At 47.5% G+C, this 23,546-nt stretch overlaps 8 protein-coding genes across 8 annotated transcripts; 2 read left to right on the forward strand and 6 right to left on the reverse strand.

The window, feature by feature from the left end:
• Window positions 1-2,244: 2,244 nt before the first annotated feature.
• F4813DRAFT_367735 (XLF-domain-containing protein) lies at window positions 2,245-4,752 on the reverse strand. The gene has a single exon (XM_049244210.1). The coding sequence runs from the start codon at window positions 4,608-4,610 to the stop codon at window positions 2,916-2,918; it is 1,695 nt and encodes a 564-aa protein (XP_049097355.1). The 5' UTR covers window positions 4,611-4,752; the 3' UTR covers window positions 2,245-2,915.
• A 1,429-nt stretch (window positions 4,753-6,181) lies between these two features.
• F4813DRAFT_180770 (uncharacterized protein) lies at window positions 6,182-7,376 on the reverse strand. The gene is made up of 4 exons (XM_049239317.1): window positions 7,186-7,376; window positions 7,006-7,128; window positions 6,848-6,949; window positions 6,182-6,794 (listed from the first exon to the last, which is right to left on the reverse strand). Exons 1-4 carry the CDS (start codon window positions 7,264-7,266, stop codon window positions 6,450-6,452), a joined length of 651 nt encoding a protein of 216 aa, XP_049097356.1. The 5' UTR covers window positions 7,267-7,376; the 3' UTR covers window positions 6,182-6,449.
• Window positions 7,377-7,729: 353 nt separating this feature from the next.
• On the reverse strand, window positions 7,730-10,495 carry F4813DRAFT_367739 (uncharacterized protein). The gene is made up of 2 exons (XM_049244211.1): window positions 10,123-10,495; window positions 7,730-10,030 (listed from the first exon to the last, which is right to left on the reverse strand). The coding sequence occupies exons 1-2, from the start codon at window positions 10,391-10,393 to the stop codon at window positions 8,103-8,105; spliced, it is 2,199 nt and encodes a 732-aa protein (XP_049097357.1). The 5' UTR covers window positions 10,394-10,495; the 3' UTR covers window positions 7,730-8,102.
• A 304-nt stretch (window positions 10,496-10,799) lies between these two features.
• F4813DRAFT_367742 (uncharacterized protein) lies at window positions 10,800-12,143 on the reverse strand. Its single transcript, XM_049244212.1, has 2 exons — window positions 11,075-12,143; window positions 10,800-11,012 (listed from the first exon to the last, which is right to left on the reverse strand). Exon 1 carries the CDS (start codon window positions 11,914-11,916, stop codon window positions 11,323-11,325), a length of 594 nt encoding a protein of 197 aa, XP_049097358.1. The 5' UTR covers window positions 11,917-12,143; the 3' UTR covers window positions 10,800-11,012; window positions 11,075-11,322.
• A 230-nt stretch (window positions 12,144-12,373) lies between these two features.
• Window positions 12,374-14,698, reverse strand: F4813DRAFT_367744 (MFS general substrate transporter). The gene is made up of 4 exons (XM_049244213.1): window positions 14,027-14,698; window positions 13,059-13,932; window positions 12,852-12,957; window positions 12,374-12,788 (listed from the first exon to the last, which is right to left on the reverse strand). The coding sequence occupies exons 1-4, from the start codon at window positions 14,450-14,452 to the stop codon at window positions 12,557-12,559; spliced, it is 1,638 nt and encodes a 545-aa protein (XP_049097359.1). The 5' UTR covers window positions 14,453-14,698; the 3' UTR covers window positions 12,374-12,556.
• Window positions 14,699-15,770: 1,072 nt separating this feature from the next.
• Window positions 15,771-17,370, forward strand: F4813DRAFT_180847 (NAD(P)-binding protein). Its single transcript, XM_049239319.1, has one exon. It carries the CDS (start codon window positions 15,878-15,880, stop codon window positions 17,198-17,200), a length of 1,323 nt encoding a protein of 440 aa, XP_049097360.1. The 5' UTR covers window positions 15,771-15,877; the 3' UTR covers window positions 17,201-17,370.
• Window positions 17,371-17,945: 575 nt separating this feature from the next.
• F4813DRAFT_180840 (uncharacterized protein) lies at window positions 17,946-19,710 on the reverse strand. Its single transcript, XM_049239318.1, has one exon. It carries the CDS (start codon window positions 19,294-19,296, stop codon window positions 18,001-18,003), a length of 1,296 nt encoding a protein of 431 aa, XP_049097361.1. The 5' UTR covers window positions 19,297-19,710; the 3' UTR covers window positions 17,946-18,000.
• Window positions 19,711-21,980: 2,270 nt separating this feature from the next.
• F4813DRAFT_391822 (uncharacterized protein) lies at window positions 21,981-23,315 on the forward strand (the record flags this gene model as incomplete). The annotated part of the gene is made up of 3 exons (XM_049247215.1): window positions 21,981-22,142; window positions 22,262-22,754; window positions 22,972-23,315. The coding sequence occupies 3 exons, from the start codon at window positions 21,981-21,983 to the stop codon at window positions 23,313-23,315; spliced, it is 999 nt and encodes a 332-aa protein (XP_049097362.1).
• Window positions 23,316-23,546: the final 231 nt, after the last annotated feature.

Below are 23,546 nucleotides of genomic sequence, written 5' to 3' on the forward strand. Positions count from 1 at the left end.
ATTCTCACTCCTTAGTCCCTTATGATAGCAGCTATTCTTTATCCGCAGAGCCTCCATATTTTCGCCATGCAATGGAACTCGCACCGCCGCCTCCTTTCTTTACCTCATGTTCCTCTTTCATACCCCTAGAAAAGACGAAAAGAGGCTATTGGCAGAAATCGTTCTCCTTTTGCAATGTACCCTTCTGCAGTGTAACGAGGAAAAGAAGAAGTGTAAATATTTACGTTATGTATCATTAGTCTCGGCTGTATGTGCTCAAAATCTCCCAGACAGCCGTTCTTATTTGTCCCATCAGTTCCTGGCCCCTTCCATCTCAGCCTAGTAATTGGGTCCTTATGGAGGTGATACCGTCTTAGGAGCCGCATGGGGTGGCTTAGTGTGCGCGGAAGAGGGCCTGCGAGGGCTAATTGCTGGCTACTAACTTCTAACTAACCAAGTACCTTAGGTCTTAGGTACCGTTACCTTGCTTCTCCCAGTGAGCTCCTGTATATACATCCTCCCTGTATGTAATTACGACTTAGGTAAGGGGAGGCATGGGGGCTTGTATATGGCATGGCACTAAAAGCACCGATCTAGCAGCTCTGGAAATATTAGGATAGGCTCTCACACCTCGCTATTGGAAATTCCAGGGCCTTTATTAACGTCTAGCCTGATTGTTTAAGCCCCTAAACATTCCCTGTTGGTCGTATGGCGATGAGTATTTACTTCCAACAGTGCTTTCTTCGTGAGGGCCACGTGGCTGGCTAGGTTCGTGACACTTTCCTTATAATTATATGCAGCAATGCTGTATGTAGGTACAATACCTGACATACCTGAACATTGGGGGCTTCCATGAATAGGTGCATCATCACCATCGCCGTTACTCACAGCATACGCACGTATCAACCCCCGACAGGGATCCAAGTATCTAACTTTTGGGAGTGTGCAACACTCTTTCAACAGTCCGGGATGCCTAGGCCAGGATAGCAGTTTTTACGTCGGGGCATCCCTGTGTATCATCGGCAGAGATACCGACCCACCAAGAAACAATGACAGTAGGCCCTAGTCCTGTTGATGTTCTAGACAGGGAACTTATCACTGAAAATCTGTTCTAGTCTACCGACAGAGACGGCATAGCCCAGTACCCAGATTATTAGTGCAGCGCGTTCGGCTCTCAAAACGCCCAATTTAGCCCTAGGAAAACGGGTAGATGTTGCGGGTTCCCTATTATAGGGCTAAGAGGTAGGTAGCCTAACAGCCAAGTCCCTACACCGTGCGCGATTTTGATAGGGCGTAGCACGATTGTCCTTATAACATACCTAGCACTGCCTGATCCCAACGCACGACAAAGAGGCCGAGGACAGCACCAGGATCGGTAGCTTGTCGCACACACGTACCTACCTAACGTATTTACACCTCACAGCCTACAGTGGCATAGTCGTCTAATTGGTTCGCTGGTTACCGAACAGTCCCGAGACAGCAATACCCCTAGCACTAAGCCTCCACCGTAGATCTGTACCGTGAAGTGAAGCCGTAGCAAAAAAAAAGTAGCAAAGGAGAGGTTGTCCACGTTTCGGGGCGGAAAGAAGAACGGGAGCGGTCAGGGGCAGTGCTGTGTACAACGACTCCTTTCCTCCTCTCAGATAACGCCTGCCTATCTGTCTCCCATCTCAATGCACCACAGAGATACGTGTGGATACTGTTGTTCGAGAGGACCAGTCTTGTGGAACATCAACTGGGGCAGTGATAATCCAGAGTGCCTCAATGTCCCTCATCTTGCACGGTACGTAGTAACAACGTTGTCGATTTTACCCGTACTATGTTGTCAAAGCACCAGTAAACTAACGGCATGGCTCAGGAAGAATCTGCATTAAGCTGCTAGTAGAATGACTGGACAGAGCGAATTACTCACAGTCTGCGAAAAGCTAGACAAGTTGCACAGCTTCTAGTCGCTCCACAGACAGGCAGTTATTCGTTTCCCAAGCTAGCCTCTACTGTTTTGTGACATAGGTTTGGCTTTCATATCACCTCCTTTCAAGATCGTGAAGTGGATACCCATTTCTAGTTAGCATCATAGCCTTCTATGTATGCTGAAGAACGGGAGAGAAGACAGAGACTTGCTTTGCACCGTAAGAATCGCGGGGTGTAGTAGCTAGTCGTCCCAATCATGCCCTAACAATTGACCATCAAGGCCACCTCGACGCAAGCGGAGCTATTTAGGAAATAAAGAGCTATTTCTGACATATTGCTATCATAGAGGTTATAGCCTATTCTCGCAATTTGCGGGGAATTTTGCATCTTTTTGCTTTCTGTATGGTGATCTTGCGTCGGTAAAGTGTGACAAGATAATATCTACGTAACTTTAGACTGCATATGCCTATATTGGTTAACTTCGCCTACCGCAACTGGTCTATCCAGATAATTTACGATAGGTGTGTTATAGTGAGTCTTTTTTTCACTCTGGTGATTATATCGTGCCGGAAGAGAGAGTTACGTTGCTTGCAGTTAATGGATACTAAGAGTATGAAGAGCGTGGATTGATATACTGCTCTTGATTTGAAGAACGATAGATTTTTCATTCCTGATACGACTTTGTAGATTTGTTGCATAAGGCCAAACTCTGTCGACTTTCCGCTTCCTTTATCCTTCATTCAACACACATGCGATAAGACGTCTTAATAATGCGCTCTAAAGTATGAGCGTGATCCTCCGGAAGGGTTGAGTGGATGAATCAAGCTGCAACTAAGATCCAGGGGTATATTCATAAGTTCGCATCATCATATGTGTTTGAAAATAAATATAAAAATCCTTCGAACAAATATGTAATCGAATAGTTCTGGGTAGTATGTTCAGCGAACATATGGTAGCCAATCTCAACGCGATGACAATATGGGTATCGACCTCGACTGTTGCTGATTTAACTACCGGAATGTGAATCAAAACCTCCTTTTCTTCTTCGTCGGTGCAGCCGCCTTACGTTCAAGCTCTTTCGCTAATTCCGCCCGCCTACGCTCTGTCCTCTGCTCTTCCGTCTCGGGCTCTGGTGCTGTAACAGGCGACGACGGGCGGTGTCTCTTGCTATCCGCATCAAATCTCGCCCCGATGGTCCCAATCTTTCGACTTACGGGCCTTGCCGGGCTTGTAGTGGCTTGAGGGCTCCTTGTCCCGGGGGATGTCACGTTCGGTTCTTCAGACGGCTCTGGTGTTACTCGAGTCTTAGGCTTACCGCCTATTTGCCCTAGTCCAACCCTCTTCCCCTCAGTCGGGACAAGTGAAGGAGACCGGGCTTTGGATGGCCCGGCGTCATCCTCGGAATCCGAATCAGATGCTGTTTCATCTCCGACCTTGAGTGGTGGTGGTACAGGAGATGGAGACTTTGCTGGAGGAGACGATGGCTCTCTGGATTTGCCAATGGTCCCTAGCCGGGTATTTTGCCGTCTTTGTGGTTCTGGTAACACCGGTTCTGTGTCAGACTCTGACGGGGTCTCGTCATCGTCAACAGGTACAGTGCGAGAAGACTGGCTAGCTGGGTTGTCTTTGCCGGGCATCTTCCCGCCAACGGCACCGATTCGGAAACGAGGCTTGTCTTGCGCCACAGTCGGATGACTATCGGGAATCTCTACAGGGCTATCGTCATCATCTGTAGTATCACCAGCGGTTCTAGAGTAGTCATATTTTCGCCTAATTGACTGTAGATGGGGGGGAGTGGCCTGCACTTGAAAGTCGTCATCATCCCTTTCCCTACTTGTCTTAGTATCTAAAGGAGGTGTCTCTCGTGCCTTCCTAACGGCTTCCTTCCGGAGTTTGATAGCGGTAGTTGGGCCCGAACCCAGCTTCGTCCACCAGTCATTAAGCTGGCTGGAGGGGGAGATATCTGCATTTACACTATTATGCAACCCTGTTTCCGCAAAAACCTCGTGAATCAGGGACAACAAGTCCGGGGGAAGCTCCTGGTTCGCAGTTACACTCGACTTCCATTCGGATACATTGAAAACTGCTAGGCCTTTGACCTTCTCCTCGGCAACTGCCCGGGAAGGCTTCCGCTTAGAGGATAGAGAATTAAATACATACTCTAGGCCGACCTTGTTGGCTTCCAGCTTGTCGACGAGCTTTGTAATGACAGCGTCTTTTTCCTTAAGCCTCGTTATGAGGTCCTGGACCTCCAACGTACGTACATGGTGGGCTTGGATGAGAGGTAAGACAAGCTCTGAGGCCAGGCCAATAGGCGGGCATTTTGTCAAGTAGACAGGCCACTTGAGCGGTTTGAGCGGCTCGGGTAGCACGCATGTAACGTGAAGAGCCAGACCACCTCCAGATGTAGTACCTGCCGTCGAGGCGGATATGCTAAGGCTGGTCGTATGGTGGTCTGGTGACGTAGGGTCGAAAGCTGCGTCAAGCTTAGAGAAAAAGACGGTCCACTGATTAGGATCGCCGTCACTCAAATCTATGCTTGTGTTCTCTTGCAGGCTTCGCAATATTATGCCTTTTCTGTCAAGGCTTTCTACCCACACATTGGCGAGATCGGTAACATGAAGTGTGTACGATGAAGAAGCAGACTGCAGAGAGATCATGAGAGCAGGCAGATTTGGAAATGTCGGCAACGGATGCCACCGAATTGAGGTCCGCGCCATGTTGGATATTTTCCAAGATTAGATGGTTTAAATGAAGCAGTTTCTAAAAACAGACTATAAAAATTGAATGTGAAGTAAAGAAGAGAGATGATGACTTAAACGCCGGGCCTAGGCGATGAGTATCAAAAGTTAGGTACCTAAGGTACCTAATTGGAGCTTGAAGTTTAGGCATGTACGGTGCGTATCTTGTTGCAGCCTATTTCTAGCACGGTGTCACACCATGCCATTAGTCACGTGAATAGAATACTACTAATATGCTAATATTGCACATATGTAACTAACACAGCTTACCAATATTATGTAATCTGAGGCTCTGCTGACGAAAACACGAACACAACATAAAACACGACGGAATTCCTAAACACAGCCAAAGTGCAACCCAACACTTGCACCTACAGTAATCTTGTGTATACGCTGATTTCCTATACAGCATTCCCCATATATCCAGGGCGTAACTTTTTACGCGCGTATATGAACTGGAGTCGGTACGCCGGTTACATCTCAAACTGTCTGTATCCAGCGGCCCGACATCCGGCCAGACAAGCTCGGTCCCCTGTCAAGGCGAAGCCGGACGATAGACATAGAAGAATTCTGGAACGTCACGGCCTAGGTTGGGTAACTTACTTCTATACGTCGCGCCTATCCAGCCGTCGCTGATTAATCATTACCTACCTACCTACGTCCTACCTCCTAACCTGCCCAGCGTCGCACCGGCTGGGGGCGCACCGAGCCGCATCGCCAGCAGCCACCCATCCGCGCAGGCTACTTGCTTGCACGTCGTCGCACAGGCGAACCCGCGCATTCCACATGGCCAGGGTCCTGTCTCCTCGGGGGTTATCCCCGGTGTCTTGAGGACCGGAGAAATATCTCTCCTCGTACGGTGCTGGTGTAGAGAAACTTATTCCCCTAATGTCCATTTTAGATGAGGTATTGTTTCCAGTTGCTGCCGCGCTCTTTGCCACTGTGTCACCTGCGCACGCATGCTCGTCCAGTCACGCCACTCGGCTTGCTGATGACTACCTACCTGACCTACCTAAAGTTATACCCGCGTCGCAGCACGTAGTATTGGTGCTATACAGTCATATTTCCAAGTGACGCTCGTAGGCCTTAGCAGACTTCCATTTGATGATATATGAGTGTACCTATTTTAGGGAGAAGTAATGATAGCAAGACACGCTTAGGTAGATAACAAGCCTACTAAGCGCTGCGTAATTAGTGCACGATTCCAAATGAAAAGGACTATCACCCTATAGGATCTCTCCAATATTACCGAATCCTAAGAGTTTTAAACAAGGAGCCACATGTATGTATGTCTATGTCTTCGGCTAGCGAGGTTGATGTTTTCGCACCGAGAGCTCTTTGCACAATAAACGTGGTATTTTCCCATCGTAAGTTGTATTGTGACCTCTTTGTCCTGTCTTTTGACGGATATTCTATACCTCTAACCAGATCCATACTATATCCATAAACATGACGAGATGATCTTAATGAAACTCTAGACGTCTTAAAATAGGAATCTATGCAATTCCATTTTCTACTGCATCTATTTCACGATGTAGCATGGCCAGCTAGGGAGATTCATGTTACTCAATAAGTCTCTATTTTGCGGACATAGGCTCAAGTAGAAATCAACCGGCGAAAGTAGCTAAAGCTAAAAGTGTACATAAGAGAGATCCTTTTAGATTCTCTCGCAGTAACTTAACCCCTTGTCGTTCAACTACCATCTCAACTCAAAGCATCAGCAACGAAGACCAAAAACATTAGTTCAGTGCGGTAATATCGTAAAGGCAAAGTTGTTGGCTACCTGCTTCGGTAATCACAGCCCAACTGTCATGACTATTACGAGCAGCCACCGCCGCCAGCAATAACGTTAAAGTTCTCTGTATCGAACTCCTGTCCTTGAGTCCAAGTCGTAGGTCCCATACTGCCCCGAGACTGACAGTTTTCGGTGCCAATGATATCTAAGACATAGGTGGCGATGTAGGCGCAGTCTCGGCTGATGGGAGTACTGTTGTCATTGCACATCCAAATCGATGTGCCCATCATACAATAGAGCATAGCGCACTTCTTGGGTCCTGCATCGATCTTGCAATCGGTGTGAATATTCTTCAAAAAGTCATAACCTGACAAAAGAACATATCGTAGTCCGTGGTCGTGGTTGGGGATGTTGCAAAGGATCTTAGACTATTGACATATGTCAATATCAAAGGCTTTCTGAATATCTTGTAGATGCTTACCTTGGTTCGCTTGTACTTAGAAACTCCAGTCGAAGGTGTGGCAGATGCGTAGTTGTCCCAGGTGAAGTCAGGCTTGATGCTCTGGACCTGAGCGAGGATCTCCTGTATTATGTTAAACCCAAAGTTCGTACCAAGGCATCAGCATGGTCGTAACATACCGTGACTGTACCATTGAAAGTCATCACCTCACCGCCGGGCTCAAGAGAAACGTCCATAGAAAAAGGAATAGCAGTGTATCCCTCGGGAAGAATGGAGGTAACATTAAGGCTACCAACGGCATCCTATATATAACTGTCAGCATGAATCATCGCTATATTAAGCGCAGGTGGACTTATTACCGTGGCCACGGCCTTCACGTTGGCAACAGCAGCACTAACGGCACTCAAGGCGCCTATCAAGAGAGAGACGACGACTTTCATGATCGAACTTATAGGCAGAATATTTGTGGGTGTGAATCGTTGATAGGATTTGGTTAATGAGCGGCGTAAATGAATGGTTCAAGGGAAATTTCACGTCAATAGAAAGTAATATGGCTATAGAAGAGAAGAGATCAAGCTGGAAGATGGGAGAATTAAGATGTTTATATATTTCTCCAGTGGAGGCCTAGGGACCAGCTTAGGGAGGTGCATATCAAAAAAAAAAAAAAAACATGCTCAGTGTAACTTCCAAGTCTTCATTTGAGCAAGTTACTCTAACATTTCTCCTACTAAAATGCCCCAAGGCAACTACCTCCCTGACCAATTAAGCAGGTATCCGTTTTAATTTGTTCAACTGTATACCCAATCATGTCGTCGACAATAGGGGTATTTTCTTAAAAGAGGCAAGCACATACCACGTCGCTGAACGAATACACACAGTTAAAGTTAAGAGCACTTTCTCAACGGAATGGCAAGGGAGGCATTATTATTTATGTACCTAAGGCAGGCACACATAGCAGTTACATATATACCTTAGGTACCTAGGTATGTATTTTAAGTTAACTGTTGTGCATCTAAACAGGAACCAAGCTTCAAAGCTGCATGACTGCCCAACATAACATCTACATCCAGGCAATATGTAGATAAAAACTCCCTCAATTGAAAATAATGTAAACTAACAGAAACCACAGAAGACATCTAAAAATCTACCTATGTACCTAATATACCAGATTGCCTCATACTAAAATTACATCCTAAATTCATCCCATCTTAACTTGATAATCCACCAGACAATGACAATTCCGGCATCGCCATCTTAATTCAAACCCAAGGACTGATCATATCTTGGACCTCTTCACGGGTGTCTCTTGGAGCGAATCCGTAATCCTCCTCTTACGAGCTGAGCCGGGGTCCGACTCTTCCCCTGAAGATCCGTCATTTATTGTTACGGGCCGAGGAGTTGGGGTTACGACGGTGTTGCGGCCAAACCTTGACGTCTTCTCATCTATCACTTCAACAATTTCTATTGGGTCTTCCTTCCTGCCACTTCCTCCTCCTCCGCTGTTTCTACCTCCACCTCCTCTACCTCCACCTCCTCTACCCCCTCCTCTACCTCCTCCTCCTCTGCCTCCTCCGCCCCTGCCTCCTCCCCTACCTGTATTCCTTTTGACTCTAGAGTCCGAGCCAACTTCAATGGAACTATCATCAAAGTTGCTCACATCGCCGGGCGTTTTAACGGCAGAAACAGGGGGGTTTTTGGTTTTGTTACCGGGAGTGTTCCTATTTCTCATCTCTTCGCGCCGTTGTGGAGAAAAGAAAAATGCATCAATGGGGGGCAATGATTCGTCCGAGTTTGCCTCTGAACTTTTCTCTTCTGCTATGTCGTCCAGCTTTTGTCCGTGCCCGCGAGGAGTCGGAGTGACAGGAGTAGCGCGAGGCCGCGGACGCACTTGCCGAGTATCCTCCTCCTCTTCCACCTCCTCTTCCACCTCCACCTCCTCCTCCTCCTCCTCCCCTTCCACCTCTTCTTCCTCTTCCACCTCTTCTTCCTCCCCACCTTCTTCCCCTGGCTCTCCTAGATCCTCTAGTTCCCCTGACTCTTCTGGCTCCTCTGGCTCCCCTGGCTCCCCTGAGTCGCCCTCTGGTTCTCCCGAATCACCCTCTGGTTCCCCCGAATCACCCTCCGGCACCTCCGAGTCATCATCCGGCTCCTCCGAGGGTTCCTCTGAGAGTTCGTCCTCATCAGTTTCCTCCTCGCCGTTGTGTCCTGCATCTGAGTCTTCTACTTGACTAGCATTCCCAGGTATGCCCTCTACACGACCTGCCTGTGCAAGACGTTGGTTCAGTTCTTCTTCAGTCCAAAAACGGTGATTCCCATAGTCATCATATCCGGGTTCACTTGAGTTCCATTCTTTAAGTTCAGTTGTGGACAAAGGCCACAGTCTTTGAGGATTAATCTGTTTTTCCTCTAACCCAAAGTATAAGATTGCGACCGGCTCTATGGCCACCCGTGTGATGTATTCCATGGCTCTGTTCACGGCCGATGATGCTAAGCCGATCATCTCCGTACGCACGCGATCGGGATTAAAAAAGCCCGTCAGATCACCCCATACAGCATCATACTCATATCTCTTAGGCCTCTTGCTATAAGCCCACGTCATGCGATCGATTATTTCTCTGATATTACTGAAGGCCCGTAAACCGGAACTAAAGCTGTCATAACCGGCGTCGTCAACACTCGCACCTGTTAGATTCTGTGGAGGGATCCATATCTGCACTGGAGTTTCAATCCATTGCGCCACTTCTATGCCTAATTCTTCCGCGATATTGATGATCCTGTTAAATACAACTCTATCGGCTGTTTCTCCATCGTCAATGTTCCACGCAGGGTCTACGATGGCCATCTCTTTGATCCGGTCGTAGGGTGTTTCGTTTTTTTGGGGATGGAGAGGGTCATCTTGATCCCAACTCGGCGTTGAGTAGATAACGGCTACCATCCAGCGAGCAGTATCTTTGTCTTTACTGGCGTCTATCGGCCAGAAAGTGTACGGCTTTCGACGAAGATCAATGAAACGGTTTTTGACCTCTGGCTTCTCCAATTCTTCTTCACTCCACTTGATGAACGCTTCATCATCAAGAGCGAAAATATCCTTGGTTGCTGGCATTATGGTGATATCCTCCATAATAGATGGTGATAGGTATTCACTAAACTCCTTTAGGCAAACATCTAAACAGTCTGGTCCTACCGGCATTGTACGTTCAGACTCTGATAGTCTTCGTTAGCAACGAAAGTTCGCATTGTAAGGGTAAGAGGTACGTAATGGACTAGTAAAAAAGGGATTGTTAGGAGTTGCTTACGGAGTAAGTTGAGCGTCTCCATGCCTTTTAATACTGCTGGATTTTGTTCCCATCCGTGACGTAAAGCGCCTACGGTTATGTTTTTATTCCATCGTGATTCCTTGTAAGTAATCTTCCCCGGCCTTGGTGGATATACATCAATTACACTGGTCCTAGCTAATCGCACGCTTGGGCTGTTCGGATTGCCCCGGAGCTTTCTTTCTTGGGGTGGTTGGTCTCTGACTTGCCTGGGAGGGTTCCTTCTATTAGTAGTAGTAGTATTTTCCGCCATTTCATTTAATTGTCGTAAAAAGAAGGGGGGAATGCGTTTCGTTCGAACTGGAAAATGAGATATTACTTGTAACTTGGAGAATATCGGGTGTGTATACCTGAGTGAGTGTCAATATATCATTTCGCCAACGTATTTGTTATGAATGCCACTTATGTTTTCTGCGCTCTTTGTTTTGTCAAGGTCGATTCTCTTGTCTGCAAGCGGACATTTAGTACGAGAGGATAGGTACATAGGTATATTGGTAATTAAGAGGGATGCTTTGTTTTTATTGAAGATGATGCATTCGGAGATCAATCAATTGAAGTTGTTGTCAGTTTACAAAGCGGGCATGAGAACGACGACTCTATATTTTATTACCTTTTCAATATCTTGTCATCGGTACTTGCAGGATGACACTTCCAGGTATTCTATAGTCGATAGTGAGCTTGTCTATTTATATTCTATTAATTATTCCGCGATTCATACCGTTGAATACTTGCCTTGTCCAGTCAAATAGTATACCTGTGGTTATATACCAGACACCAGGTGAAGTGGCTTCTCAGAGGCCTGTAGCCTTTCCCGTGTGCGTAGCGACTCTTGGGAGTATTGTCGAACATACCATTACACCACTAAAGAGTAGGTTCGTGATAGTGTTTCTACTATTACAGTATATCTTATAGATGTCCAACTAACAAGACGAAGTAACCTCTCAACGCACTATGTACAGTTTTGACATTCAACTTCAATCAACTCTCCTTTTACACGTCCGGGTCCTGATATTATATTTAAGTGTATCTTTATTATAGAAAGCATTTTGACAGACTACTCAACTCCTATGCTAACCCGATCATTGCTATTAAACGTTTACCTAGACCAGTCTGCTTTCATATTAATAATATAATTCATGAGCATAACTACCTCGCATGTGCCTCGATACCCCCGTTGGTAAATCAACCCTGTGTCCAAATCATGACATTATCAAGCATGCCCTCGCAATTCACGGCTTTAAGCGTAGGACGCAGGCTATTTTGCTGCTCCTCGTCAAACATCTGCGCGAACCACGGCTCCATCAAGGCAACCAGCCCTTTGCGGTTAAGCCACCGCGGAAGAGACTCGATGTACCTCAGGATATCAGCGAATGTCTGAGGCACGTAGATGTCGCCGCGCTGGAGAGCTGCCTTCAGGTTCCGCTGCATCATGACGTTGAGATGGCCCACGCGCCTATTGTTGGGTCCATGGGCCGGCGTGTTCGAGTTCTCCTTCAGCTTTTTCAATGTTCCACTCTGCTTTTGTCTCTCTTTCATCGAGGCCTGAGGCCCCCGAGCGCCGGACTTCCATTGCCCTGCGTGATTAACCATGCTGCTAGCGACGCCCTCGCACCGCCGGCAGTACTGGTTTAGTGTGACCTGGCAAATGCGGTAACGCCCTAGCTCTGTCGAATCGCATATTCCCGGGCCTAATAGACAAAACCCGCATTGCTGCGCGTCTGGAGATATCTCCTGGTGGTTGCAGATATATCTACGTACTATGTAGACGTAACACATTTTTGCTAATTTATCCTTTCTTCTTTTTTTCTTTTTATCGCACCTATCTTCTAGATGTGTGTCCAAATGTTGGATAGTTCTTAGTTATAGCTAAGGTGAGTTTTATTAGTATTGAGCTGAGATCGAAAATCCTCAGGGAGATGTGGTGCCTGCCACGTAGTCTGATATGGTATTCGTATACTTAAAGATTGTACTTAAAGAATGTGAGTGAGGAAATGCGATGAATTGTTCCTTAAAATTATACAAGGCATGGGCATAGGTTTACTTTTATCCAAATGCTGCATCTTTGTAGCTGCAGCGAGTCGGCCACAAGTAAACAAACCATGGACTAGATACAATTAAATTCCCTTACAAAGCAGCCTATTGTGCTTATATTTTCTTTTTTTTGGAAATCATTGCTCAACAATAGCAACGAGGACAAATATTAGTATAAAAATATCTTACGATATATTAAAGGGCTTGTTTTTAATGGATTATCATTGCATGGAGACCACAATGAGATAGATTGCCGTCAATCTTATTATACTTTCAAATCAAAATAACAAGCTGTTAATTGACAAAGTTGCAATGTTGTCTTCCTTCCATACATGCGAGGATGCATGAAGATTCTAGGCATCTAACGAAGATTTGCAGATCTAGGTCAATATACATAGATGAAATCCTCATTCTTTAGATCTGGCAGATCGTTTAAGCCGTTGTCATCCTCAATGTTCCTGGTTGCCTGCTCGCTCTGCTCAAGCTCGACGACTTTACTGCCTTGCATATCCTTTCTCCTCACCATGGACTCGTCGATAATATTGCCTTGCTTTCCGAGCTCTTCTCGTTTCTTAGAATGCCATCTATTCAAGAACATGAGGTACATCGGAATAAGTCTACCTCGTTAGTTAGCAAGACAGTAGAGCAGGGTATGAGGACGTGGGATCATAGTGACGTACAATCCAAGAATACCAACGGTGACAAACATGACCAGATTGGCGATAAGACCAGGGCGGTATAATGGAGCATCCTTTGTGTTATATAAAAGGGGGCCAATGACATTTCCTAATTGAGAGTTAGACAATGCGACAAGGTATCCCCGATAACAAAGAGGTGAGTCGAAGGTGAAAGAGCTGAAAGCCGTGAGCTTTGTGCGTTTAACTAACCTGTACACATTCCCATAAACATCATTGCCGAACTGGTCTTTTTCTTAGTATCACCTCCTGTATTCTGTGCAGACCACGCATAGACCATAGGAGTAATCGCTCCTAAGCACTGCACTAGATAGTAGCCTAGCAATAGAACTCCTTTGTTCGTCTCGTTTCGGGGCACTGTCAACATGAGGATCGTTCCGATTATTGGGAGACAGCTAAGGCCCGTGATAACAATTCCCTTACGTCCTATCCTGGTAGCGATCCAGGCCGATCCGATAATAATGGCAATCTGAATTGCTCCCGTTGGCATACTGAAGAGAATTGCGTTGAAGCTGCTAAAGCCAAAGTCCTTGAGGATAAGATTCCCAAATGTGCTAATACCTCCGCTTGCAATTGATATAGCGACAATGAGGATAAACCATAGCAAAGTCTTAAAATCCGTAAACGTTTCAATAACATGATCCCATTTCCATTGTCGACTCGCGACACCCATCTGGTTAGCGCGTAAACGTTCGACGGCGACGCTACGCTCGCGCTCGCTCAGATACTTAGCCTCCATGGGCGAGTCGGGCATGAATATGAGGAAGACGATCCCAAAAAGGACAGTAAGAACACCGCAAAAGATGAATATGGTCTGGTATCGATATATCTTCGTACTGGCGACATGGCCGAGGCCATACGTTACCAAGCTACCAACGATGTACGTTACGCCATTCATAGCATTCCAGTACGAAGCACGGAGCGTCTGCTCAGATCGCCTCCACCACATCTGTGTGACGGCTAAGCACGAAGGGGCGATCATAGCTTCGAACGAGCCGAGGAGGAAACGCATGGCCAGGAGCGAGCTGAAATTAGTGCACGCCGCCATGATTGCTGCACAGGCACCCTATAGAACAGACATTAGTATATATAATTAGTATATATAATTAGTAAATATAATTAGTAAATATAATTAGTAAATATACAACTATGCCACATACCCAACAGATAACTGCCGTCCCAATCACTTTTCCGGTAGGAAGCTTCACCAGCAGAAAAGCAGCAAGAGGCTGGAAGATGAGCTGCGCGAGATACAGGACAGATCCAAGCCACGAGTACTCTATCGACTTGAGATGGGCATCTTCCATAATGCCGAAGATGGACACGTATGAAAGGGACGACTTGTCTAGTTGCTGGAAGAAGTAGGCGCCGAGGATGAGAGGGAGAATCCGTAGGTCGATACGCCGGAGGACCTCGCGCTCCTCTTCATACGTGAAGGTGATCTCGCCATGCTCGACGATAAACTGGGCGGCCTTATCTGCTCGCGAGCTGACGGCGTGAACATGCCCAGTGGTTTCTTGGACGGGCGCTATGACGTCGGCAGCATCCGTCGCCGCTGACACTTGATTCGGCGTATTGTCTCCCATGTCGTCTATGTCTACCTAATTACCAGAGCACACGACGGGCCAACATCTACACAAGAGAATACAAAGATAATTTCATCGAAGATGGGGTATAGCTGGTTTTAAGGCTGATAACTACTTCCCAGACAAGGGTGATAGTCATATATAACTCCTTATATGAAGGGTGGTTCCATATACCTGGGAAGACAACAGCAGGTTGGGGGTGCGGAGATCCTTGTTAGAGGAACATCGGCAGGCTGGGCGTGTAAGTGTTTCCGGGATACCTACCTACCTACACATGCCAACACACGTCAATAACATGTCATTCTTTCAGACGGTAACTACACATTGAATTCTAATCCGCACATCAGGACAAGTTAATATCTATCATATGTCCAGATATAAGAGTAATCTCGCCTCATTTATACCCATACAAAAGCCATACTGGCCGTTACACCATAATCAGTATTACGACATCCTCATTTAGTTGAAGAACACGACGTTTAACAGCGTATGTGATAAGTGTCGGCATATGCCCCCATTGGTGGGAATATAAGATTCCACGCGTTAATCACTAACTACGGTCAAGGTCAAGGTATCGTCAAAGCCAACCCCTATCTACCTGTGCGCTACGAGCGTTGACACGTTTACCCGGAACCGACTGTGGTATCGTCTCTCAACTTAAACCAAGACAGCAGTTAACTAGCTTGGAAGCATTCCGCGGCGCATAACCGAGAATGGAGACTAACAACGCGTCATTGGACAGGGACAACTCGTTTCCTATAGCATGTTAGTTCGACCCCAGGATCCCCGCATCCGCGATGCCAGTGGAGGCGGAGACAAACCCCAGATACGGCTAAATGAGAAATCCAGCTAACGGATTATTCCCCGCTGCTGCTGGCTTAAACCCTATATATCATCCTCGGCAGATATCTTTCTAGCTAACCTAGAGACATGTAATGTAGGCTTACGGCGCTATGGCTGGAAATAGTCTGGCAACGCTGCTTTCATGTTCGAGTGGCCATGTGAGAGAAGACCTCGCTCGCTATATGACATCCCTTCTTTAGCTGCACCGGCCGACTGCCAAGTTTCAACTAAGAAGACTATAGCGACCTATAAACTCTTGGCTTCTAGGGGAGCAGTGGAAACATTACCCCAACCTTCTCCAACCCGTCAGCTGTGTACTTCGCAGGGTATTTTCCCGACGGCGATAACGGCTCGAGTGAAGTGGTGATAGATTATCCCCTCTTGTGAAATATCAAGTTCTTCACGCGGCCGGCGAATAACAGAGAGGTTGCTACAAATAGCTATTTCTAAGACTATTATCCCGAACAGTAAAGCGTTCATAATCAAGGTCGTCGCTCAAGACTTACATATTAGTCTCGAAAACAACTCTCATACTTCATACATACATACAGCTCAAGAGATCAGGGTGAACACACCACCGCAATGGTCGACGTAACCGCCCCCCTCCGCCCCTCGCGGAAAAAGTACGCCATCGTAGGCACCGGCGGCCGCGCGATATTCTTCTACACAGCCATCGCAAAGGACTACGCCAAGACGTCGTGCATCGTCGGCATATGCGACACGAACCAGACGCGCATGAACTTCGCCAACGCGAAGCTCGAAGCCTTCGGCCACGGCGCGGTTCCCACGTTCCCCGCCGCCGACTTCGAGCGCATGATCCGCGACACCCAGCCCGACGAGGTCATCGTCACGACCATCGACCGCACGCACAACATCTACATCGCCAAAGCCCTCGACCTCGGCTGCAACGTCGTCACCGAGAAGCCCATGACCATCGACGCCCCGCGCTGCCGCGCCATCATCGACGCCGTCGAGCGGAACCCGGGCCGCCGCGTCCGCGTCACCTTCAACTACCGCTACGCGCCGCACAACACCAAAGTCTACGAGCTGCTGCGCGCGGGCGCCATCGGCACCGTCACCAGCGTGCACTTCGAGTGGATGCTGAACACGTCGCACGGCGCCGACTACTTCCGGCGATGGCACCGGGACAAGCGCAACAGCGGCGGGCTGCTCGTGCACAAGAGCACGCACCACTTCGACCTGGTCAACTTCTGGCTGCGCACGCGGCCGCAGACCGTCTACGCCCAAGGCGACCTCAAGTTCTACGGCCGCGAGAACGCCGAGCTCCGCGGCGCCGCGCCGTCTGCCTTCTACGCGCGCGCGCACGGCAGCGAAAACTCCAGGCGCGACCCGTTTGCGCTGCACCTGCAAGACCACGCGCAGCTCAAGGCCATGTATCTCGACGCGGAGCACGAGGACGCGTACCACCGAGACCAGAGCGTGTTCGGGGACGGGATTAGTATCGAGGATACGATGAACTTGCTCGTGCGGTACCGCAACGGCGCTGTGCTGACGTATTCGCTGACGGCGTATGCGCCGTGGGAGGGGTTCCGGGTGAGTTTTAACGGGACCGGCGGACGTTTGGAGATGGAGATTGTAGAGAATAGTTATGTGAACTCGGGAGGCGATCAAGCGGCGGAAGGGTCGTTGGAAAAGCGGACGATCACGCTGCGCAAGTTATTTGAGAAGCCGGAAGAGATTGAGATCTCGGACGGTGTCGGTGCCCATGGTGGTGGTGATACTGTACTTCTTAATGACCTCTTCGGCGAGCCCACGACCGACGAGTATATGCGAGCTGCGAGCCATGTCGACGGCGCGTTATCCATTCTGACCGGTATCGCCGCGAATCGGTCCATTGCTACGGGGCAGGTAGTCAACGTCGACGACGTACTCAACATACCGTGAAGGGAACGGCTACATATCGAATTAGTAGTAACATGTGCCGTAAATATCTCACGACTTATAGACGATTCAGAATATATTCGAAGCATCTGATAAAACAGGGAATTAGTGAGGGCTTCGGATCTCGGCTATTAAAATACTGTTAATTTACATCAAAAGGCGATGTAAACATACTTCGAATACTAGGAGACAAACGCGCCAAAGGCCCTGTGTATGGGTATCAAAAGTATTACTCCCCTGCGCCTATTTTCCACCACCCCGAAATCCATGTGCTGTAGGAGAAAACCACGGGTAAGAAAATTAGATGCCCGCAAACGTAGTCCCGATGTAGTCCACACCGCATATGGCGGCCTTCTCTTCTTCGTTCAAATTCACGCCCCATTGCCTTAGTTGCTCGAGTGTGGCATTAGATCTGACGGCAATCCACCCTTCGCTAAGGACGTTTTGGGGATTTGACACGCCGTTATTTCCACTTCGGTCTTTAGAGAGCATCCCGAAGCGCAGACCAACTTCAGTCACGGTGACGAAGATACTGACGATAATGAGAATAATGACAATCCATGTGATGGCACTCATCTTTGCGTCGGCGACAGAGTCTGATAGTATCTCGGCAAGGTCGAGGAAGACGCGACATCGTTCATTGAGTACCTTCGTACGGAGATCAATCTCTAAATATTCACGAATAGCAACATAAAGTGGGTGTAAAGTAGGTTCGGAGTCCCAGAAGAAATTAGGAACGTCAAGAATGTTGGATGCTGGCATGACTCGTTAGTTCCGATTAAATGTTCTCTCGAGGATTGATGTCACTTACAGAGGTTGATGTCGACTCGGCTCTTAAACAGGCGGCCAAGAATCTTCACTATCTCAGTCCTCGTCATGTTCAACTCTCCGGTAAGAGCTAGCCGCTTCGGAACATCCTGTGCGTTTAACATGGTTTCAGACATGCGCTCTTCAAAGAAGCAGAGTTTGGTGCTCTGTGCAATAGCGTGGCTGATGGTGAGTTTGACCATATGATCCGACCGCGGCAGTAACGTAATCATATCATTGAAGATACGCGGCCTCTTTACATCTGCGTTGTACTCGAAATGAAACTCCTCCGTCTCGACATCGCTCTGGTCAAGGGGTCGCGCGACTAACGGCGTCCCGCTCTCAGTCTCTGCAAATGTGATATCGGCTAGAATGGCCTTTTCCTGTGCTTCGGTGAAGTTCCAAAATACAACAACGCCATATGAGAAAACAAACATCTCAGCAAATTGCTTAGCATCAGGTGCAAGTCTATTAACAGGACTCGCGGACTGATCATCTTGAGAATTGCTACTTTCTGTATCCCGATCCCTATCCTCAGACACAGATTGGTAGCTACCATTCCCCTGGTTGGGACTTCCGCCATGTTCGTTATATGAATATTCGTCGTAGTAGCCCATATGCTCGTCTCTTCGTTCGCTCCGTTCGATTTCGAGATCTAAGACCGTCTTACCCGTGCCGGGCGTCTTGAGTATCGGCCGACTCCTCACGCGGCAACCTTCCACGCCGGGTAGTAGCGGGATATGATATACAGTATAGAGACAGTCGTCGTAGAGCTTCGTTTTAGCGTCGTGCTTCTTGCGAAGAAATTCCGAAGTCGACTTCATCTTGAAAGACTGCGCAGTACAGTAGGCCGTGAGCCTCGACAGCTTCTCCGTTCTTTCAAATTTAGGTAGTCGTTCGGCATAACTCTTACCACGCAGCCCACCCCTTTTCCTCAAAACGTCCAGCTCTTCGTCCTTCAGTGGTCTCGACTCGTTCTCGCGAAAAGCAGACTCGATTTCTTCGTCGGGTCCTTCTAAATCGTTAACCGTCTCGGGTAACAGAACTAGCTTCTCACTAATCCTAGTGGTCCGTGATGGCATATTGTGCTGCCCGGTGCGCGACGCGAGATTAGGAAGGCCACCTCCACTCACGCGTCGTACACCGGGAATGGCACGGAGGCCTCGTTGCGGAGGGATACGCGGTTGGCCGGATGGTATTTCGGAAGCATATTGTAAGACGTTATCGACGGAGATGAAGCGCATGGGCGAGCGACCGGAAGCTCCACGAGCAGAATCACCTTTTGCCGCCATATTGGTTCAGCGAATCGCTGTATGTATGTATGTATGTATTTCCAGTAAGATGTGTACAAACCGAATCCTTGTCGGAATAGCTGCTCTTGGCAAGTTCTACTTAAAGAAGTTATCCACAATTGGGCATTCAACGCTATTGTCGTATCGGTGTAGGATGTTCGGCAAGACGGTCTTATTCAGGGGTGTGGCTGTTTGATGCAATATTACATAGTATATTTGGTTATCGAATTGAGTTTGAGGTCAGAGCAATGTTGCTATAGCTTCTCAAGTGTCAAAACAAAAATAAGTGAAAACGAATAGGACGCGCAAGTATGATAGATGAAGCGCTAGTGCAGTGGACCTTTAGATATTAGACAAGGACGAAAACGAGAGGAGGAGTGAAAAGGATAGAAATAATTGAAGCTTTACATGACGTATCGGTTTGGCGGAAGATTCAAAGCTCGGATAGCTACCGAATTTATCGATAAATAATTTTATATGGGGCCTGATGACTCAGCAACTTACCCCTATTCCGTTTTCTCCCCCGAAAAGGAGTCAGTGGCCGCAGTGTTAGACTTAATAAATACGATGATTATTCCTTGACCAAATAGCCAAATTAATACCCATCACTTCAAACATATGCAAGGAATATGAATCAAACAAAAAATTCTTCAAGGGCTTAATTAGTCTACTGTCGAGGACACGGTTGACTTCTCCAGGCTAAATCATCATATCATGTATTTTCTAATGTAATTTGAATCAAAATGCCTCACAGGTGACCTCGTTACCGTCTTCGTTCTTCAACAGCACCCCAGTTGCCCTTCCCCATAATTTTTCACTGGATAATGAGTATTATAGAAATAATCATTTACGTAGATTTTCCTCACTTGCCCTTCGAACATTAACCAATTTACCTGCCATCATCTTAACCACCGGCATGAACTGCTATTATAAACATATTATAGAATCAGGCTTATGGGGATGAGCTCCGACTGGAGCGTTAGACTCTATACATTCTTTTCCTGGGCCTAGTGCCAACTACAACATTTGAATATTTATATTTCGATCAATATTGCCTTTATGTTCAAAAGAAGTCCCCAGCCTTCCAGAAGAAACTAGCAGGACATGCTTGGCTTTTCTTTAACGAACCATATTCAACTTCATCAGTGTGGCCAGTACAAGTGTTTAAGTGGTACTTACGCTTTCCTATAACGCCATAGTTCCTATTATACCAGCTATACTCGGCTAGTTCGAGATACCTACCACACCACCGGTACTACTTGTAAACGTAGCTTCAGCATGTACCATGTAGAATGAGTGCTACGGTTCTTATGAGATATTCATAGCTGTGATACATAGACTTCACCAGGTACTAGTGGAATCGCTACAGCGCACTCGTGGTACCATGACATTGTATCTCAGTTGTAGGGTCGTGTGGATTTTAACTGCCTGTGTACCTAATCTATGAAAAGAACGCATAACTAAAGCTAACATCGTTAACCTTGTGGAGCTAGCTGACAGTCCTTTTTATTCCCAACAATGAGGCTCTTGGTGATGAGTACGCTTATTGTAAAAATATTTGCCAGGCCTGGTTAGTAAAGCTATCGGCAAATCCTGTAAATCTAGTATCTAGTATTCTCATATTTATACCTAATTTTATACCTAATTATCTTATAACAGGTGGGATCCTTTCCTTTCAGCAGGCTCTCTTCACTATGCTATAAGTACCTAGCTACCAATACTCGTCGTAGCCTTGTTACGGACTACGACGTATTTATTTACAGCATGACGCCGCATAAACCAGCCATAGTGTATCTAGTCACAGACCTGGCATTCTTCAAGGAACCGTCATACTGTTACAATTTTCACCCAAATAAGCACATGGCAAGATGAAAGTTAATACAAGCTCAGCCATACAAACTCGTCTAGTTCCTAAGGGCTACCTTGCCCGTGAAAACAGATGCCAAATATACATCTCCACAAGCACTGAAGATCACAAACGGCGTCTTCTGGACAATGAGAAGCTTTCTTAGACAGCCACTATATTTCTTCGCATACCACTTTATTGTTACCGTAAAGTGAATCGGCAATGGATCTATAGTCCCATGTCATGTTGAGACTGACCAAGTCGACCTTGCCATATACGAAATCCCCCAAGAACGGACGACAGGCAACCACGCCGTCGTTCTCGTCGTCGTCTCCTCTCTGTTGACTAAGCTAAGTAATCTTCCCTCCTGTTGTAAGCAAATGTCATAGCATAAGGCCTGAGGACTTCTAGAAAGCCTCAAGGAATAACTTGTCACTGTCCAGTGTACTCGCATCTTCCTCAAGCTCCGCATATCCGCCTCAGCCTCTTTAGGAACGTCTTTGCAGCCGCTTTACAGCCGCATATACGTCCATAGGGGCCCTAAGAGATAGATACCTTAGAGTAAACACAGAAGGAGCCCCAGGTGCCAGACCATTGCAGCATATCATTGGGTTGCTGAGCAGAAGGGCGACTAAGCACAGAAAAAATTCGTCAGGTAGCTTTCCTAATTTGCCACCTATTTATTTCCCACCATCCTCTCTCCCTCTTGGAGTTTTTCAGTTTGCAACAACTTTCCAAAGTGCAAAGAAATCTCAAGCATTTCTGGCTGCCGCCCAAGCTTCCAAGACAGATCTGCAACGCTCACTCTGATAGTTTCCCTCCAACTTTGGTATCCAAGATGCTTCTATTTAACTACATTGCTGCCATCTTGGTGGCTTTCGTCACTATTCATGTCTCCGGATCGATGGCGATGAGCCAGCCTGAAGTCGACACTACTGTCGCTACCGTCACGGCAAGCCAGGCCGCTCCCACTTTCGATCTCGTCGTCATGTTTAAGCAGGTAAGTTTCTAAATTAACGATACGATGAGTGATACATTTTTCCCCTTAGAGTATCCTTATCAGACATGTCTCTGCGGCCTTAGAGACTCACAAGATACTAACCATGACCGCGCCTCCAGGACTCTGCGGTTGGCGAGTTCGGAGTATTCAATGCTTTTTTCGAACTCCCAGCTACCGCTACTTCGACCATCAACGTTCCCGTGCCCACTAAGCCGCCCGTCTCTAATGACTCGAACTATCAGGATCCTCGCAACGTCCCGGTTCCTCCCCGGCGACACCCTAACCCGTTCACCGAACAGCTAGGCAATGGTCATCCGTCCATGATGGAAGACATGATCGCGCAGTACAACCGACAGAATCCTGCTAACCAGATCCCACCCTACGTGTTTTGTACATCTCTTCACGGCCGCACTCGCGTGTACACACGCCGTGAGATTTGGCTAGCAATCCAAGCTGGAGTTAACGATATGGGCTTCGATGTGCGAACTAATGACAGATCGCTTGGTGCGGCTTGGCCGCGCCGCTTGGGTTTCCAAAGGCCCGTCAACGTCGGCGATGTTGCCGGAAGAGTGATGGAGTACCCTCTTGGTGCTGATGAGTATGAGTTGCCTTGTAAGTTGTATTCAAACTATCTCTTCCCTCCTACCTTTGATTTATCCCCTATGAGTGAAACCTTTTCAGTCAAGCTATCATGGAATCCTCACCCCTATATATTAATAAACACCTACATGTCTTACTTACCTACACACATACCTACCTACCTACTTACTCACTTACCCTACCACCACACAACCCCTTTTCAAGAAGCATTAACTAACTAACCCCCCAGTGACCCAACCTGCCGACGAAGCCACGCTCATGATGGACCGCGTAACCTTCCTCCACGACGGCACCTACACCGGCGTAATCCGGTACACCAACGCGACCCAGTGGCACAACTGCTATCCCCATGGCTGGCACACCTTCCAACGCGGCCGAAACGCCACTCGCACCCTCGTTCAGCGGGGCATGGGCGCTATCCGAGGCGCCTGGGATCACTGGCTCGGTTATCAGCATGGCGGTTACGAGCGCTTGGATGACGAGCGGAACGAGCGGCAGCAGCAGCAGCAGCAGCAGCAGCATGGCCGGAACGTGCAGAATAGAGATCCTAATTGCCCTCCTGGATGGATCTAGGTCAGGTGTCTAACTCATCGTTTGCGTATTCTCCCTTGTTGGTGGAGGATACTAGGTATCGGTCGTTTTCGGTGTTGCGGTGGTCGAGAAGTTAATCCAGGATGGAATGCCCTGTCCTGCCCTGGAAACCTACGTTAAGACTTAATCGATAATACGCGCGGTTTTGCCGTGTGTTCGTCATCGCGTTAGGTAGTTAGATCTTCTCGTACCTTAGATACGACTAAAAAAGCT

This window comes from Daldinia decipiens, assembly GCF_022478715.1.
Source record: "Daldinia decipiens strain CBS 113046 unplaced genomic scaffold F4813scaffold_30, whole genome shotgun sequence".
NCBI lineage: Eukaryota > Fungi > Ascomycota > Sordariomycetes > Xylariales > Hypoxylaceae > Daldinia > Daldinia decipiens.

Bases quoted from the DNA above. Each gene is read 5' to 3' on its own strand.
- F4813DRAFT_180847 (XM_049239319.1), top strand. From the start codon at position 15,878: ATGGTCGACGTAACCGCCCCCCTCCGCCCCTCGCGGAAAAAGTACGCC.
- F4813DRAFT_180840 (XM_049239318.1), bottom strand. From the start codon at position 19,296: ATGGCGGCAAAAGGTGATTCTGCTCGTGGAGCTTCCGGTCGCTCGCCC.
- F4813DRAFT_180770 (XM_049239317.1), bottom strand. From the start codon at position 7,266: ATGAAAGTCGTCGTCTCTCTCTTGATAGGCGCCTTGAGTGCCGTTAGT. The intron at 7,129-7,185 runs GTAATAAGTCCA...AGTTATATATAG, and splicing joins ACGTGAAGGCCGTGGCCACG to GATGCCGTTGGTAGCCTTAA. The intron at 6,795-6,847 runs GTAAGCATCTAC...ATATGTCAATAG, and splicing joins CTAAGTACAAGCGAACCAAG to TCTAAGATCCTTTGCAACAT.
- F4813DRAFT_367735 (XM_049244210.1), bottom strand. From the start codon at position 4,610: ATGGCGCGGACCTCAATTCGGTGGCATCCGTTGCCGACATTTCCAAAT.
- F4813DRAFT_367742 (XM_049244212.1), bottom strand. From the start codon at position 11,916: ATGTGTTACGTCTACATAGTACGTAGATATATCTGCAACCACCAGGAG.
- F4813DRAFT_367744 (XM_049244213.1), bottom strand. From the start codon at position 14,452: ATGGGAGACAATACGCCGAATCAAGTGTCAGCGGCGACGGATGCTGCC. The intron at 13,933-14,026 runs GTATGTGGCATA...TCTGTTCTATAG, and splicing joins GGACGGCAGTTATCTGTTGG to GGTGCCTGTGCAGCAATCAT. The intron at 12,958-13,058 runs GTTAGTTAAACG...ACTCTCAATTAG, and splicing joins GTTTATGGGAATGTGTACAG to GAAATGTCATTGGCCCCCTT.
- F4813DRAFT_367739 (XM_049244211.1), bottom strand. From the start codon at position 10,393: ATGGCGGAAAATACTACTACTACTAATAGAAGGAACCCTCCCAGGCAA. The intron at 10,031-10,122 runs GTAAGCAACTCC...GAAGACTATCAG, and splicing joins GGAGACGCTCAACTTACTCC to AGTCTGAACGTACAATGCCG.